Below are 19,265 nucleotides of genomic sequence, written 5' to 3' on the forward strand. Positions count from 1 at the left end.
GATGAAGAATTACCGAAAATAGTTCGTTATTTCTGTGAATCCAAGATGAAACAAAGAATTTCAGTGATGGCGATTGTCTTATAAGCATCAAAACTATGTAATATAGGGGGTGGGTCTTTAACTCGTATGATTATTTTAACAGTAAATTCTTGAGGTCAAAAGAAACACGTTTTTCTATATCATTTTGTTCGATACGGCCCTGATAAAAAGATGTAGCCATTTTAAGTTTTCATGATGAGCTGTGCCACCCCTGGAAAAACAAAATTACCTGATTGACCAGAATAAATAACTAAATCTATGACTCTACACATCTGTGGATATTTTGAACAGAGTTGTATTCAGCCAGAGTAACCAATATTTCAAATTTCACAGATATTTTTTTTTATTTTTGAACATCAAATTACTCGAAACAGGTGAAGAATACTTTCATTTTAAAAAAACGTTCAAATATTCATTAGATAGCGTCCAACCTAGTTTCAAGAGTTGGGTTCTTTGAATTTATTGGTATTTTTATGGTACGTAATGGTCATAATGAGAAAACTGGAAGACGTGGGTGATATCTTGTGTTCTAAAAAGATTCATCGAGAAAATGAAAAACTGTAATGTAAAAATAATAAACGAAATTAATTTCATTCGATAAAAGCGTTTGTGATATAGAACTAAAAATAAAAAAAATTTTAAGGTTTTTTCAACACCCTGTATCTTTCAAACCGAGCCTATTCGGAAAAAATGGTAAAGAAAAAAAATAATTCTTTTGATCTCAAGAATCTACTCTTGGAAGTCTGGATTGTCTGCCAGAAGTGGATGAAACTGCTGGTACATCAACAGCCTGTATCTTTTAAACCGAGCCGATTCGAAAAAAATGGTAAAGGAAAAAAGTGATTCTTTTGATCTCAAGAATCTACTCTTGGTAGTCTGGATTGTCGGCCAAAAGTGGATGAAACTGCTGGTACATCAACAGCCTGTATCTTTTAAACCGAGCCGATTCGAAAAAAATGGTAAAGGAAAAAAGTGATTCTTTTGATCTCAAGAATCTACTCTTGGTAGTATGGATTGTCTGCCAGAAGTGGATGAAACTGCTGGTACATCAACAGCCTGTATCTTTTAAACCGAGCCGATTCGTAAAAAATGGTGAAGGACAAAAGTGTTTCTTTCGACCTCGGGAATCTCCTGTTGCAATACATGTTCAATTCAAGGACTCACCCTGTATATTGAGTCTTGAATAATCATAAAACACCCCATCACTGAATTATCCGGATTGAAAACAGATCGTCCCTTGATTTCGATTATAAACAAGCGACCCGACAATGTGCACTCTCAACTTCAACCCATCCATCCCCATTTAGGCTAATAACCGTGCAATACGTACCCGTTGGGCCGGAGAAATGATCCGGAATCGATGTTCACCAGACTACGACACTGGTATTATTCATTTGTCGTACATCACCGAACTGCTGCACCTCTTCCCGATCCAGTTGGCAGAGGACAACGCACTCCTGCCGCCTGAGATAAGGTTCGGATCAATCCTGCAACAGAAACACGTGATATGGAATGGTTACAAAGGGGTGTGCTGAACTATAATGCGTTCGCACTGTTATCTTTTCGAAATTGAACAGGGTGAATCATGGGAGTTGCGATCGACTCAATAGTTTGGGAGCTCAAGAGGGAAATTCGTGTCAGGTTGATATAAGGGGAGATACAATGGAGCCCTGTGGAAGGTTCAAGAATAACGGAAAAAATATAACAGTTTCAGCAAGCCGAAACAATTTTAATTTGTCATGAAGTTCACAGAATGAGTTTTTTTGAATTATCTCCTCTCCTGGGCTTCAAATCGTTTTCGCGTTTATTATAAAAGGTTGTAGAGCATAATATTGTCCACAAATTTCGTCCGAAGCAATTTTTTTTACGTTCAAACAGTTTTGAGATATATGGCGATGAATGTACATTAGACTGGGCTTCTACATTGACCTTGGCCTTTCGCATGTGTGGCTAAGCTCCTGTCTCTTATCGCCCTCTAGCTCGAAAACGGTTGAGGGTATGTAAAATTGCTTCAGACAAAAGTTGTATAGAATTTCATTATCTACAACATTCATGATGAATACAGAAACGATTAGAGGTACAGGAAAGGAGAAAAATGCCTTGGAATCATCTTTAAACTGTCAGATTGAGAAAACTCCCCCTGTTTTGTGTCAGATTAATCGGTCAACACGTCTGAAACACCGGATTGACAATCTGTAAGAAAATCTGACACGCTGGAGTATGTACAAGTGACGATTTTTGTTTGCATTTTCAAATGACCATTGTAACCTTGCGTCAGGTCCGAATGTCTTGAAAAGTAGCTTCCTTTGGGTCCAATTAACATATCTCCTGAGATGCAGACGCTTTCCGCTGAAAGGGCATACATGAAAGAACCTTTTTTCTTTCTTCCATCTAATCTTCAAAATCCACTAGGTCTTCACGAGTAAATCCTGATTTAGCATCTTGGGCTCCCCAACTACAAGTCGTATTTCCAACTCTCGACAAATTTAAATCCATCATTTTGGAGATCATCGAAATAATACAGATTTCAATGTTTCAAATGAAAATTAACAAAAAATTGTACCCAAGAATGTCTGATATAGTTCATTTATTTTAGCAATGGCATGACGTCAGAGATCTTTGACAGACTGACTGAACTATTCTTATTTCTGTTCGTAAAGACTAAAGCTAGCAGACACACCTTGAAATTTTTGATTCATCATCTGAAATCCAATTGTTGTAGTGTTGGTTCTGATGGCTTAACGCCATCAAGAATCTGATCATTTCTGGTAATACGTCAAAAGTTTCTGGTCTAACTAAGACCGACTTTCAACGTCTGTTGTCCACTCAACTGACTTTGATTCAGGCGTATAGTGGTGAATCCACATCCATTGTCATACAACGATTCTGTAGATTCTAGAATTTAAACGTGGTTGCGATTCACAAGCCAGTCTTTGATGACATTTCTCAGTTTTTCCTGAGCTACTTAACTGACACTTCAAACCACCAAGCTACGTGAAAATGATAGCCCGAAGAAACCCCCAAAAGGAAAAAAAAACAAATCTTAGATTCTTAGGAACCTGATCCAATAGCATCTCGTAAATAGCAGATCGTACTTTTTCCTCCACGAGTATAAGAAATCGTGGAAGATCAACTATATTATCTATCGTAACACCTTAGTGAGCGAAATTCGGAATTGTTTACAAACTTGCATTCCACACTTTCGCAAGTCGATCGACTTTGTTTCAGCGGAACGGTTCTGATAAAATGCTTTCGAGAGACATTTTAATGAGGACGATTAGAGAAATAGGCAAGTCTGTTTTACCTCACCTGTCAGGAATCACACCTCAGTTACGTGTTTATTTCGATTAAAGGGAAGAAGGGAATACCTCCCTTTCATTAAAGGCCACCTTTACGACACGAAAGGCTCAATCTTCCGCAAATATACACAGTGTGAATGAAGAATCGCTGTAAATTGAGGTCATTATTATTTGAAGAATAAGAGCTAGGGGTTTGAAATTGTCAGGAACTTTGAAAACCCTATATTATAGATTCAAGTAGTTTTTTTCTTAATATTAGTAACTTTTTCCCTAGGAGTCAAGCAGGGTGCTTTTCCCATTTTTTCTTCATTCTTTCCATGGTATCCAACCAACAATGCAACACCATCCCTTAATTTATTAAAATTCCTCGTCCTTTCGCTCCTGTTAAGTTCTGACTGACCGAAAAAGCGACCTAACCTATCCATCTTCAAACTCCCAGATTTGCCCCCATTCGAATCCTGATAGAAAAATCTCATTGCGTAAAAAGCTCCATAGCCCATCGTATAATTTGGCAATCCAGGGGATGCTCCTGTAGAACATCGTTCAGAACATCGAAATCCACTCTCATGATATCGAAGATGATCGTATTCCAAATGGTCGCGGATGAGGGATCAGGGTAAAAGCATAAAAATACGAGTTGCCAATCTCTCCCCCCTCCGGGTCGATTTAATGCTGAATATGACGCGGAAAGGGTTGTTGATCCAAAAGAAAATTCAGATTTCATTACTTTAAACTGAGTTCGAAAAACTTTGGGAGATATTGACAATTTTGCTTGAGAATAATCGACTCAGGTCGAGGTACTAAACTGTATGATGCCTTTTCTGTACAGGGTGTCCGTCAGAAAAGGTCCATAACCTTATATGTGAAACTATACTAACCAATCGTATCTTATATGGATTCTCATGACTGTTGTACGTGAAACACCAGATACATCAGACAATTTCCTAGTACTAATGGTCCGATACATTGCTACATGACCTTGGACAGCCAAGTCCCACGCCTCGTCTTTTCTATGCACCCTCTTTTTGTTTCCGACTGAACCAATAGCGTCAAATTTGGCAAGCATGAGCTCTCAGAAATGATCTGTTTATGAAAACAAAGTTTGATATTCGTGATTTTTTTGGCAAAAACTCCAATTCGATAGCTAGAATGATAACCTACTTACAGTTTTCCGAATATTGGACCATTTCTGCTGAAAATTATCAATACATCCGAAACGGGCAATCCAAGACCCATAACACTATATATTTTATTTCTTCTTCTTAAGCTCTACTCAAATGTCCAATGAAATATAGGCTGTGCCATTTAAAATTGCCACACTGTACGTAAATAAGTAAGTCGTATTGTTTTAGCGAATTATCGAAGACTGATTTTTACTAAACAAATTTTACTTGAAATATTTTCGGTAGCTTTTATAGTTTCGCATATAGATTAGAGTCCTTTTCTGTCGGACACCCTGTACGTTTATTTAGTCTAAAAACCATGTAAAATGTGTTATACTCATGTCTCTACTCTCTCATCAGAGCAGATTTCATTTACAATAGGGAGTGTGGTGAGCCTTTAATGACTTAGAAATATATGTTCAGTAAAAGTCTTTTTCCACTACGTCATTTGTGTTATATCAGACCTGTTTTTCCTTGATAGCTCAATAGATTGGCCAGAATAAGATGAGTAAATGCACCTAGTTTCAAAGAAATAAAGATGCATGCATACACAAAATTGTTGCAATAAATTCATTAATACTTTGTCACTGAGTATAGACGCTGTAGAATGTGTGACGAAAATTTGTAGACAATTCGATAATTTGTTGGTATGGGTGTTATAAGAACCTCAGTTTAATCAAAGTATTCAGTACTGCTTGCTGGTTTTCTCTTTGGAATCATCATCAATGTTTTTGAAAACTTTATACCAATGATAGAGATTTTGCGAAAAGCGTTAAAAACAGTAGGATATACCAAGCAAATTCATTGCAGTATTTCATCTCGTATATTCTCATTTTATCAATCAGTTCCCAGTACCCAATGCAAGTTTTCTGATACAAAAATTGAAAAGGCATTGTTTCCATAAATATTCACAATCACGATTTGGTTGAAAGCAGATTTCATATGAAACGTTTCGGTTGACTTTACTGGATCCATTCGAAGATGATTCGGATATTAAAACAAAAACACGAACAATATATAAAACGTATAACTGTTCAAAAAATTAGCAGGAAGAAAAATTCGATTGTATAAGGGAGATGAATGAAAAATTAGAGTCATCAATGCAATATGAAGAATTGAAATGATGACAACATTTGGGAAGAGATGATTTCTCATAATAAGAGGAAAATGCATGAGATGGACAAATTTTATGGGAGACAGAAGCAGTAAAATGTGATATTGTGAAACTCATCTGAAATTACCAATGAAACATATTGGATCTAAAAAAAACTTAGCAGTTATTCGAGAGTCATTTCAGGAGTCCTACTTCTTCGATCTATGAAATGCCAATTATATGCCATTTCACTGGAAACAAGCAAAATCTTTGGCCCATATACGAGTGGAAATATCCAATGTATACGCCTCTATATACTCAAAATGGCGAAGATACTCGATAGATTTGACAGAATGCTACTCATGAGAGAATGTTTGTATTTTGGAATAAAACAAGCATGTTTTTCGTGTATCCTAACTCAAAATAATCAGTGCTTTACCTTCGAATTACGAAATAAGGTGAAAAAATACCCCGATGTATATACCTGTCAAATGGCACCACCACCGCTGCTGAGACGAGATGTTTTGAATCGATATTCGCACAAAAACTCAAAACCTGATTATCCCACGGTCACAAACTACACCCTGTGCCACCATCCTGACTTTTCCTCATCGGAAAACGTGAATTTTCAGCGGAATTATCAACAAAAACGACAAAATAATCCGAGTTTTCAGTCTGTTCGCGACATAGATTCGCGGACAAGGATGCGTGAATCGATGTTCGTTTTACCCCTATTTCCTAGGGGTGGGAGGTTCAACGACACCGAAGGGGTAGCTCGGCTGGCGCCATCTATGCGAAAATGGAAAATGCGGGAGTTTTCCTGCGGGCGCTTTCCATTCGCGGACGTGAACGAAAAGAATGTTCATTCTGGAAAAGATTCCGATGAAATTTGAATCGATAATTTTCGAAAAATCGAATTTAGGAAGTTTTTCAAAAAATTGGTCCTCTCCGTTTTCCAATAAAATCTAATTTCAGTATATCGAGGTCGTAGATTAGGAATATGCAAACAGATTTTTTCTATGAGGATTATTTTTCATGTTATGGCCGATGGATAATCCGAAATTTTAGACCTTCGCGGAAAAAATCATAAAATCCAAACTGTATGCTATAGCTGAATAAAAATTAGAACTTTTCATTCGCAAAGGATCAATCTATGTGTTAAAAAATCAGTATATGTCTAGTACAATTTTTCTAGCTGTTGTAGCTCTTCAAAGTTGACTGAATTTTTTGTTTGTTAAACTACTCACTAATTAGTCACATTCGTGATTCTACCAAATACGAACTCGGGTTTATATAGGTCGAAAAAAAAATTGGGTGGCACTTAATTCGAGGTCGTAGATCACAAATATGCAATTAGTTTTTTCTAGGATCAGTAGTTTCACGAAAAAACGACTTTTTGTGGAAAAATTTGGTCAACTTTGAGGAGCTACAGCATCTAGAAAAATTGTACTGAATACATGATGATTTTTTCACATATAGATTGATCCTTCGTGAATAGAATGGTCTAATTTTCAACAAGCTATAGCGTACAGTTTGGAAGTTATGATTTTTCCCGCGAAGGTTTAAAATTTCAGGATGATTTTTAAGGCTATTCGTGCAGTATAACTTACACCTTGTGTGAAAATGTGGAAAATTCCTCGGACCAAAATTTTTCGTGATTGAGGCAAACACAGTGATGATTTTCGAAAAATCTCTGCCCAAATTGATTCGTTTTTTTTATTCGTTCGATTGTATTCGGTAACGAATCGAAAAATTGTATATTTCATGAAATTGGCAGATGCAATAAGCAAACAAAACATATTTATGAACTGAATTATCAATTTGATGAGGTAAATAAATTAGGTAATCCATGTTATTTCAATGAATTGTTTGTTTTCGATAATCCGGAATATTTGCTTACAATTCAGGGCATACTTCATCTGTTTGTAATAGTTTTTCATCGAATTTATTGCTTATACTGGAAAAATGTCGAAATGGGTGGAAAGTCCATTGTGAAATGATTAGAACTAGGTGAATGAGGGTTTTCTGGGCCAGGAAATGAAATACCCAACCAAAAAACACTTTTTCCTCACATTTAAATGGACCTCATCATCTCTTCAAATCTAGAATACAAAATTTGATTGTTTCTTCACCAGTAGGTTAAAATTTCAAAATTGCTTTCGTGATAATTATATTTTTCCTGAATTTCCACGATTGTAGTGTTTCCAAAACAGGCCTCGGGTTTTATTTGTATTTAATAAGTATGGATTTGATATGTGTATCATACTTCTGATTCTCCAAATCTGATAAATTTGCAATTCAAAAGGACTCTTCGTATTTTGATTGGTATAATTTAAGGAGGAACCTAACACATAGCTTCAGGAGATAAATAGATAGTTGGAAATAAATTTAACCTGCGACCATCATAATCTTAGAGAGATTGTGAAATAAAGATAGTTTTTTTTTATAACCTGCGCATTCGCCATTCTGCAGAGAGGGTCTACTAATTCAATGATGTAATTATACTTCCCTGTGAAAAAGCTTATCATCTTACATTTTCCAACAATTCATATATACCTAACACATACAAATTTCTCTTTCTAAGTGACTCTAGCTAAGCCTCGGCCTATAGAAGGAAAAAACCTTTGTAATAAATTACTTTATATATAATGTATTAAATCTGCCAATGATACTGAGATTTCTTGGCTGCTGAATATTGTTGCCCCATTTGGGTTAATAGTGCTCATGTGCAAAAAATTGATGCCCAGCTAAATCTTTCTATTATCTACAAGCAGTAGTTTAACAAAAAACAAAAAATTGGTCAACTTTGAAGAGCAACATTAGCTAGAGAAATGGGTTCTGACGTATGCTGATTTTTTGACATATAGATTGGTCCTTTGTGAATAGAATGGTCCAATTTTCATCAAGCTGTAGCGTACAGTTTGGAAGTTATGATTTTTCCTGCGAAGGTCCAAAATTTCGTATTTTTCATCGACCATAACTTGAAAAGTAATTTTTTAAAAAAAGATCTGTTTGCATTTTCGTCATCTACGCCCTCGAATTAGGTAAGAGTATCAATCTGGTTCCGATCGGAGTCAAAAAAAATTTTTCGAAAAATCGAATTTTTTCCATACATATTTATAGAAATTTGTCAAGAAATTTATAGTCTCCGATTTCCACCAAAATCGAACTATTTACTAAATCGAGGTCGTAGATTACGAATATGCAAACAGATTTTTTCTATGAGGATCATTTTTCAAGTTATGGTGGACGGAAAATCCGAAATTTTAGACCTTCGCGGAAAAAATCATTAAATCTGAACTGTATGTTATAGCTGAATGAAAATTAGAACCTTTTATTCGCAAAGGATCAATCTATGTGTAAAAAAATGCAGCATATGTCCAATACAATTTTTTTAGCTGCTGTAGCTCTTCAAAGTTGACAAAATTTTTCCACAAAAAGTAGTTTTTTTTGTTAAACTACTGACATGAGAATAAAACTAATTGCACATTCGTGATCTATGGTACCCCTTTACGCTAACCTCAGCTAAAACTGTTTGTATCTTGTACACATACTGTAATATGAGATATGTGATTCTATTGACATCGAACACATGAAAACAGATGTGAATAGAATCAAAACTGTTTTTCCTCCATCCACTCAATCAATCGAATTTGTTGTTCGAATTCGCCGATGCGGCAGATTTTTACATTTGCCCCAGTTTCACGGAACGTATTCCGCACATTGAAATAACCGAAACGAAATAATGCAAACACCAGTGTTTCGCAAACAGATTTCCAGTGGCAATTTTCATAGTTAGTTGCCCATCGATCTTCTACCGTACGGTTTTGATTTATCCGATTTTCATGAGTTACAACGAAAAATGAGGGTTCGCTGTTACGTCATATTTTTTTTTATTTTATCGCTCGACTGTGACGCGAAAAGTGTCGGTTGTGGTGATGGTACCAAAGGCTGTGAGAGACCTTTCGAAAAAACTGATACAGTGGTCAAGAAGAAGAATAGACTGGAGGAACTCAAGGAGAATGTGGGTAAGGTAGGGAATAAACTTGAAGGCATCGTGTACGAGGTCCTCAAAGACATCCTCAAGGATGACTTAGACTCGAGCGAGGAACGAAGGAACGTCACTAACGACCTGGTGAAAGAAAAAGAAATTGTTAACAATTCTTCAGTTAAGAAAGATGAGTTAATTCATTCGGATAGGTTGAGGAAACATTTCGAAGCTGAAGAAACCACAATTTCGAACGAAATTGAGACCAAAACAACCCAGGCAAACCCAGCCGTTTACAATTATCAACTACTAGCCAGCAATGTCCCTACAGCTGAATCTGATCCACTTCTAACCACAGTAAAAACTAATGAAACTGTGGATACCACCGAGGCATCTCCAGCACCTACCACCACACAGAAATCAAGACAAAAACGGATGATCCACGAGAATGGAGAACAACAGTCGAGGTCAGTTGAGAGCTTCATAGAATCCAACCAGGACAAAAACTTTCAAGGGGATCAACTACTAGAAGACCCAACAGACACTTCAATGCCAGTAAATCCTATAAGATTGCGGTCTAAAGATGATAACGTGAGGCGAGATCCAAAAAAAGAACCGACAGAAGACAATAAAAGTAAAAGGCCACAAGATGAAGTCAGCATGAGACATCTGCCAATGCCGGATAACCCTCCAACAGAAGCCATAGGGACACCGATAAAAAAACAATCCCCAAACAGGGGTACTGTCGAAAACAACACCATAGATACCCCAAAAAGAAGAAAATCATCACCGGACCTTCAAAGATCCACCAGGAGAAAGACGATCAACGATGATCAACCTGACTTTCAATATCAAAGTCATCAGGAGAAGAAGAAGGTTTACGACAAGGGCAACGCAGTCAGTAGAAACAATTTAGAAGAAATGAACTTACGACAAACAAATCCACAAGTGTCACTGGAAGACCTTTCAGATTTTCAGCTTCCAACGAAGAAAATCGCCCAAAAAAATACCCAAAGATCCAATCCAGAGCCTAAATTTCAAACGCATCTAGAAACTAAAAAAATATTTTCTCCTGCAAAGGCTGGTGAGCAGGCTACAGACAATCCAACTGAACTTGGGGACGCTAGGCTGGGACAGTCATACATGTGGGGAAACCAGCCCTCCAATTGCTACGAAAAAAACAACCGGGACGACTTGCTGGAAAAACAGCACATCGAAGACCTGAAATACGAGGTGACCAAGCTTAGGAACGTCGTCGATCTCCTGAAGGAGCAACAGAAACTCATAAACTCCTTCGATGGGGACAAGAAGACTATGAACACTCAAGAAATGATGACCGTCTTGAACCAGCTAAATAACAACAACGATAAACCAGTGGCACTCGATAAAACCCAGCAGTATTCCGTCGATACGACCACTAAAGCCAAACACGAGGAATTGGGACAGATCAAGGTTCAACTTAAAGAAGCCATAGACAATCTTAACAGGACGAAGGAGATCTTGAATCTTGAACATAGGAAAGAAATGACGTTGGAGACGGAACTTAAGAGTCAAAAAACTGAAATCAACTGGCTGAAATTGATCATTGAAAATTTCATAATAGCCCAGGCAAAGAAGAAGATAAAGGACGAACCAAACGATACGAAAATAATCGAACCAGAAGTTAAAACGATGAATGATACCAACCTGGTAGGGGCAAAAAATCCTACAGTATCCCTAAAAAAAACTCACAATCGAACAATTCCAAGCACAGTCCAAATGGCTCAAGAAAAACTGATGGAAATGGAGCAAATGCATTCTAGGGAAAGTTCTACCAATGATGAAAACGATAGGGGATTCAAAAGACAGATGGATGATATAAAAGTTAGTTCACCAAAAGGCAGAGCAAGCAGTATGTCCAACTTGGAAAAATTGCTGGATAATCTCAGTGACAAACAGTCGAAAACCATCGACGACGATGATAACTTCCAAAACAGAATTTTCGACGCCATAAAACAACTCAGGAAGAAAAAAGAAGAAGAATCCTTCACCAAAGACCTCATTAGAAAACTCCAATTGAACACAGTGGAGAGCAAATCCGAAGACGATATGCTAGTGAAATTTCAGAAAGCCCTGAAGGCCCTAGATAACCCTCAAGGTAAAAGCGACGATCTGGATATCGAGGATCAACTGAAAGTTCTTCAGAAAGAGATTAACAAATTGAAGTCAACAGACGTGAATTTATTCACTGGGGAACTGAAATCTCCCGAAGAAGACAATGCTCAGCTTCAGTTGATGCTGACCAAACTCATTGCTAACAATCCGCAGTTGCAGGGGATGAAGTTACCCCCGATAACGCCTCAGCAGCTGATACAATTGCAGAAGAAATTTGGAAAGAGACCAGGGATTGTTCCGACTGGTATGGGAAATATTGCAGTTGGGGGTGATTTTGGAGTCACACCACCAGGTGAGTTTTTAAAATTATACAATTGGCAGATAGAAATTGCCTTGATGAATTCACTTCATTTCAATAATTATGGTGCGTATTTGAAAGGAAAAGACTGTTAAACCTTGGTTTGTCAACGGCCAGTTTCATAATGAAATTCCCTTTAAACCTAAAGCTTCCTTTAACTTTAGTGTCATTTTTAGTGGGAAGGTTTGCAATTTAGATAAATGTAAATTTCATACTTTCTAAATGGCAGATGCTGGAACCAATGATATTTTAGTAGAAACTAATTGAATTTTTTCCAAAAAACAATTACAAAATCTATGCCACCCCTGAAAAAACAATGTTGTGTTATCAGTATTGCCAAGGCTTCCACTCTAGCACAAAAACTATATTTCGAAAATCTCTAAAGATGACCAAAAAGATGGGTTCAGTTGAAACTTCCTCAAGACCGAACGGTTTTGCCGAAATGGATGAAATTCTCAGATTTTTTACTAGAAGAGTTGCTCTTTCAAAAAATGTATCACATTAAGAACTGCGATGATTTTCCTGGAAGAAAAATTACTCGCGAGTTGACCATCGATAAATGCCCAAAAAGATGGGGTCAGTTGAAACTTCCTCAAGACCGAACGGTTTTGCCGAAATGGATGAAATTCTCAGATTTTTTACTAGAAGAGTCGCTCTTTCAGAATATGTCTTACATTTAGATTTGTTATGATTTTCCTGGAAGAATAATTACTCGCAAGTTGACCATCAAAAAATGCCCAAAAAATGGGGTCAGTTGAAACTTCCTCAAGACCGAACGGTTCTGCCGAAATGGATGAAATTCTCAGATTTTTTACTAGAAGAGTTGCTCTTCCAGAATGTGTATCACATTTAGATCTGTTATTATTTTCCTGGAAGAAAAATTATTCGCAAGTTGACCATCGAAAAATGTCAAAAAATATGGGGGCAGTTGAAACTTCCTCAGGTTCGAATGGTTGTGCCGAAATGGGTGAAATTCTCAGATTTTTTACTAGAAGAGTTTCTCTTTCAGAATATGTATCACATTTATATCTGCGATGATTTTCCTGGAAGAAAAATTACTCGCAAGTTGACCATCGAAAAATGCCCAAAAAGATGGGTTCAGTTGAAACTTCCTTAAGACCGAACGGTTGTGCCGAAATGGATAAAATTCTCAGATTTTTTACTAGAAGCGTTGTTCTTTCAGAATATGTATCACATTTAGATCTGCGATTATTTTCCTGGAAGAAAAATTACTCACAAGTTGACCATCGAAAAATGTCAAAAAATATGGGGTCAGTTGAAACTTCCTCAAGACCGAACGGTTGTGCCGAAATGGATGAAATTCTCAGATTTAATACTAGAAGAGTTGGTCTTTTAGAATATGTCTTACATTTAGATCTGCTATGATTTTCCTGGAAGAAAAATTACTCGCAAGTTAAACATCAAAAAATGCCCAAAAATGTGGGGTCAGTTGAAACTTCCTTAAGACCGAACGGTTATGCCGAAATGGATAAAATTCTCAGATTTATTACTAGAAGAGTTGGTCTTTTAGAATATGTATCACATTAAGATCTGCGATAATTTTCCTGGAAGAAAAACTACTCGAAACTTGACTTTCGAAAAATTCCCAAAAAATTGGTTTCAGTTAAAACTTCCTCAAGACCGAACGGTTGTGCCGAAATGGATTAAATTCTCAGATTTAGTACTAGAAGAGTTGGTCTTTAAGAATATGTCTTACATTTAGATCTGCTATGATTTTTCTGGAAGAAAAATTACTCGCAAGTTGACCATCAAAAAATGCCCAAAAAGATGAGGTCAGTTGAAACTTCCTTAAGACCGAACGGTTCTGCCGAAATGGATGAAATTCTCAGATTTATTACTAGAAGAGTTGTTCTTTCAGTATATGTATAAAATTTAGATCTGCGATAATTTTCCTGGAAGAAAAACTACTCGAAAGTTGACTTTCGAAAAATTCCCAAAAGTTGGGTTCAGTTAAAACTTCCTCAAGAACGAACGGTTGCTCCGGGGTTGATGAAATTTTAAGATTTATTACTAGATAAGTTGCTCTCTCAGAATATTTGTCACTTCTAGCTTTAGGATGATTTTTCTGGAAGAAATTTCATCTTTCCGTTTTTGAGATATCATATATCATCTTACTTTTAGGGACCCTGATCTTGAGGGAGTTTCACCTCGCATAGAGGGTTGATGTTATATCCATAAATCTGCAATCAATCAATCCTCCAAATAAAAACTCACCTGTTTGGGCGGTTTCTGGAAATACCAAAGATTTCCAGTTGAAGCCTAAGGGAGTAAAGATACTGGACAAAATTAATAATCCACCCTTCTTTGCAGCCTCCATCATCAACGCTTTTCCAGCAGGAATGGGAAAGGTGGGACCCTTATACGGACCGTTTGCACCCAACCTTAGTCCATATGGCTCAAACGCATATGGCAAAGATCTGGATGGCACCTCATCTCTCGGACCCTACTCTACCGCATACGGACAAGACTTAACCAAGATGTTGTATGGTTCATCACCAAGCAACCTCTACCCCTCCAACAACGATTTCGCAGGAAACATGGGATATTTTGGAAATAACGGATATTTAGGCGGTGGTACTTACAGCTCGGGTTCAGTATCAGGTTCGGCTTACTCCACCCATGGCTCCAACTATCCATCTCCTTCTCTCGGTGTATACGGTGCGTCCAAAACACCATACGGTGGAGGTGTCATGAATGGTTATGGCAACATGTATTCGCCTTATAAACCTGCCTACGGAAAACTACAAGATGGGTATTCGTCGATGAATACCTACGGCAGCCAGCCTCTGACATACTCCAACCCTGCTTATGGACCTAAGGTTGATCAGTATGGCAACGACAAGCAGGGGTATGGAAACAACAATTTTTTTCAGGTAATGTGATACAGCTCCTCAAGGAAGGGTTGATCCAAAATAGTTCTGAGATACACAGTATAACATTCTCCCACCAGAAGGAACTTTCATGGTAGCAAAGGAAGCGTGGTGGTTAGGAAGACATGAAATTTCTTTCTCTCTTTTTGTTCTTTTCAGTTCGAAGTTATGAAAAATGAGATTGGCTCATACGGTAAATCTTTTTTTTTGCAGATTACCCAGCCTAGTACCTATGGGAGTGGTCCACCAGCACCTTACCTCCCTCCAAAGGCAATTGATGCGGCAGGCCCTGAAAAAATTTACGGAAATCAACCGTCGTATGCCGCCGGTGGTGCGCCGTATGCTTCAGACAAAATCGAAGAGCTCAAGACCCAGATCTACGCCCTTCAAAACGCAATCAGTACGTACAATCGTCCGGAGTACACCCCAACCGCCGAGGACAAAAATACCATACGCAACCTTGAACAGCAGATAGAAGAGTTGAAGGGTATCGTGAACTCCCTCAATGGCTATTCAGGTGAGTTTGGTTCAGATTTTAGGCTAGTGAATCTTTAGAAAATACTGAAAATCATGTGTAAATCTTATCAAACAACCACCAGATATTCTTCGACTACGTTTTCAGGTGAACAACAAAATTATGGACAACAAGCAACGAGTCAATACGAACCGACTCCATACGGCTCCCCCAACGAACCCAAAAATATCGAAAGCTATAATAGAGAAAGCGAAAAGAGGATCAAAAGATCGATACAGGATGAAACAGCACCTAACCAATTGAATTCAACAGCATCGAAACATGATGAGAATCGTAAGGAAGTGGGTTTTTTGGATAGGTTGGTGTCTTTGTTCGAAAAAACGTTTTCCGATGGAGTCCATAGGTCCAACAACGAGACTAGGAGACGAAGATCCGTCGAAGATAACTCTGTAGATGATGGCTCATCTTCGAACGTGATGGATAAGTTGACTACAGTGTTGAGGGAGGTTCTGGATGAAGAACCGGAAACGCAACCCAAACAACTTTTCGGGACAGGTCCCATGCAGATTAATACAATGAATTCCTTATCCAGATCGGCGGATAATCAACAAGCTAACTCGATTCCACAGCAAACTTCCTTGCAGGATATCAAGAAACAGATAGACCATCTCAAAAAACAACTGGGTGAGGATACTTTTATTCTAAGATAGAGTTTGAAAAGAGTTCGTCGTCAAAAAAACTCCGTGTGATAAACTTTCCAACATAATTAACTTCCGTGTACTGAACTCCAGTGTAATTAGCCACCGTGTAATAAACTTCTAGTTGATTAACCAATGTGTTCCGTATAATTAACTTGCACGTAATCAACCCTCGTGTAATCAATTATTGTGTTATTAACTCCCGTGTAATAAGCTCTCATTTAATACACTTCCATATAATCAACTCTCAAGTAATTAACTTGCGTGTAATAAACTAATGTGAACTTCTGTGTAATCAACTTTCAATACGCCTTAATAAATTCTCGTGTGATTAACTTCCGTCTGACCAACTTCCGTATAATTAACTGCCGTGTAATCAGCTTTCGTGTAATTTACTTCCACGTAATCAGCTCTCGTATAATTTACTTACATGTAATCAACTATCGTGTAATTAACTTGAGTGTAATCAAATTAAGTGGACTTCCGTGTAAATATCTTTCATCCGGTAATTAATTCCTCTGTAATTACCTTCCGTGTAATCAACTTGTGCTTAATCAACTAAAAATCAACTTCTGTATAATCAACTTTCAATACGCGGTAATTGATTCTCGAGTAATTAATTTACGTCTGACCAACTTCCGTATAATTAACTGTCGTGTAAACAGCTCTCGTGTAATTTACTTCCGTGTAATCAGCTCTCGTGTAATTTACTTCCGTGTAATCAGCTCTCGTGTAATTTACTTGAGTGTAATCAACTAAAGTGGACATACGTGTAAATAACTTTCATCCGGTAATTAATTCCTCTGTAATTACCTTCCGTGTAATTAACTTGTGCGTAATCAACTAAAAATCAACTTCTGTATAATCAACTTTCAATACGCGGTAATTGATTCTCGTGTAATTAATTTACGTCTGACTAACTTCCGTATAATTAACTGTCGTGTAAACAGCTCTCGTGTAATTTACTTCCGTGTAATCAGCTCTCGTGTAATTTACTTCCGTGTAATCAGCTCTCGTGTAATTTACTTCCATTTAATCAGCTCTCGTGTAATTTACGTCCGTGTAATGAGCTCTCGTGTAATTTACTTCCGTGTAATCAGCTCTCGTGTAATTTACTTCCGTGTAATCAGCTCTCTTGTAATTTACTTCCGTGTAATGAGCTCTCGTGTAATTTACTTCCGTGTAATGAGCTCTCGTGCAATTTACTTCCTTGTAATGAGCTCTCGTGTAATTTACTTCCGTGTAATCAGCTTTCGTGTAATTTACTTCCGTGTAATCAGCTCTCGTGTAATTTACTTCCGTGTAATCAGCTCTCGTGTAATTTACTTCCGTATAATGAGCTCTCGTGTAATTTACTTCCGTGTAATGAGCTCTCGTGCAATTTACTTCCTTGTAATGAGCTCTCGTGTAATTTTCTTCCGTGTAATCAGCTCTCGTGTAATTTACTTCCGAATAATCAGCTCTCGTGTAATTTTTTTCTGTGTAATCAGCTCTCGTATAATATTCTTCCTTGTAATGAGCTCTTGTGTAATTTTCTTCCGTGTAATCAGCTCTAGTGTAATTAACTTGCGTGTAATCAACTCTCGTGTAATTAACTTGCGTGTAATTAACTTTCGGGTAAAATATATGTATTTACATCTTCTTTTCAGGAACTTCGAAATCAGCCAACAAATCACCCGCCAACGCCCGATCAGCCGACCCATCCAACCAATCACAACATCCAACAGCACGACATGCAATCCTACCGGATCCATCCTACGGTTTCAACTACGCCCTAAGCCAGTTCCCCACCGATCTCTCGGTGAAACCGAAGAAGCTGGATATTTTCAAGGAAATCGTTGCGAAGGTGATGGATAAGGTGATCGAATCCCTGCCGGTCATCCTGCAGAAGCTGTTTGGTTTCGCCGTGCACGAGTTGACAGCTTACGGGGATGAATACGGGGCAACATACGGATCAGATAGCAGCTACCTGAGCGTGTTCCGAAACCTGGGTATCTTCGGATACCTACCGCTGATACTGCTGAGGGTGGTGAACGCGGTGTCAACCTTCATCTACATCTTGCAGAAGAATAAGTTCCTGAAGTACTTCTTGGTGCCCGCTGGGGTGGTCTTGTTGGTGACCGGCGGTATGGTCTTCTTGATTTGGTGGATGCAACCTGGTGATTTTTATATCAACTACGATAAAGTTTCGTACGATAAAGAAACGCCGTATGGGGTTGACTACTCTTCGGGGGATTACGGAAAGAGTAATGGTCAAATTGTGAAAACCTACGGAGTAGAAGATGGCAAATCTAGGCTCCACACGTACAACCACGCCGGGGATTCGAAATCACTCCAACCAAATGGATATCCGTCGTTTTACAAGCCGAATCTTGTAATAACTTCAGACAATCAGATGCCTGTTTACAACGAATAAATTTTTTTTTTACTTTAATTAAAAAATTCCTCACAAAATGACTTTTGATTCAAGCTCATGCTTCTCCTTGGATAGAAATATCCCGTCTACCAACTTGTTAGCCTGTATGGGTCGGCAAGGGCTCTAGCAAACCTCTGAATCCGAAATTCGAATTAATCCCGAGATCATCCAAATATCAATATATTCTATGACTCCTTCCTCATGGGTACGGAGAGTACTCTGCATACTCCTGAGAAAGATCATCGAATTAAATGCGAAAAGTTCTATGGACACTAAGAGTAGGTCGCAGCTTCAACCAGGATTTTTTTTTGATTCATTTACTCATTTCAGAAAAATTTCCGAGAATTTCAGTGATAGTCATCCAGGGAAATATTTCTTATTATATCCTTTGTTAAATCAGTGTATATCCTATATTAAAAAACCAAGATACATGGAAATAATCATATTTGTGAAGAAAATCATTGAAATAGTTGAGTATTCAACTCAATGCAGTCATACACATACGGGTTTGTACTTACCAAATGCACACATTTTCCTGTCAGACGTATAAGTATTTTCTATTCGTCAATAGGATGGAGAAATTCCAATATTCTGCCGTATTTCCTGCAAATTCAATACACTTCCAGCAAGAAGTTATCATTTGGTAATTTTAAAAATTATCGAATCATTGTTTAAACTGAAACCACAGATTAATAAAATAATCTGTGGCAACGATTACAGAGCACCTTGTAGTCTGTGAGGTAGGAATCTA

At 37.7% G+C, this 19,265-nt stretch overlaps 2 protein-coding genes across 2 annotated transcripts in view; one reads left to right on the forward strand and one right to left on the reverse strand.

Moving 5' to 3' along the window:
• Positions 1 to 6,274, reverse strand: part of LOC123316573 (inactive rhomboid protein 1) — a 75,624-nt gene extending 69,350 nt beyond the window's left edge. The window contains exons 1-2 of the mRNA XM_044902719.1: positions 6,079 to 6,274; positions 1,370 to 1,526 (exon numbers count right to left, since the gene is read on the reverse strand). The gene's annotated coding sequence lies outside the window, so the exon portion shown is untranslated. The remainder of the gene's footprint in view (positions 1 to 1,369; positions 1,527 to 6,078) is intronic.
• A 3,041-nt stretch (positions 6,275 to 9,315) lies between these two features.
• On the forward strand, positions 9,316 to 18,552 carry LOC123316974. The gene is made up of 5 exons (XM_044903300.1): positions 9,316 to 12,028; positions 14,366 to 14,928; positions 15,139 to 15,442; positions 15,548 to 16,084; positions 17,748 to 18,552. The coding sequence occupies exons 1-5, from the start codon at positions 9,457 to 9,459 to the stop codon at positions 18,512 to 18,514; spliced, it is 4,743 nt and encodes a 1,580-aa protein (XP_044759235.1). The 5' UTR covers positions 9,316 to 9,456; the 3' UTR covers positions 18,515 to 18,552.
• Positions 18,553 to 19,265: the final 713 nt, after the last annotated feature.

The sequence above is a fragment of the Coccinella septempunctata genome, chromosome 7, assembly GCF_907165205.1.
Source record: "Coccinella septempunctata chromosome 7, icCocSept1.1, whole genome shotgun sequence".
NCBI lineage: Eukaryota > Metazoa > Arthropoda > Insecta > Coleoptera > Coccinellidae > Coccinella > Coccinella septempunctata.

Excerpts from the sequence above, each read along its gene's own strand:
- LOC123316974 (XM_044903300.1), top strand. The coding sequence starts at position 9,457 with ATGAGGGTTCGCTGTTACGTCATATTTTTTTTTATTTTATCGCTCGAC. Across the intron at positions 15,443-15,547 it reads CTCCCTCAATGGCTATTCAG|GTGAACAACAAAATTATGGA; the intron begins GTGAGTTTGGTT and ends CTACGTTTTCAG. Across the intron at positions 16,085-17,747 it reads CCATCTCAAAAAACAACTGG|GAACTTCGAAATCAGCCAAC; the intron begins GTGAGGATACTT and ends TCTTCTTTTCAG.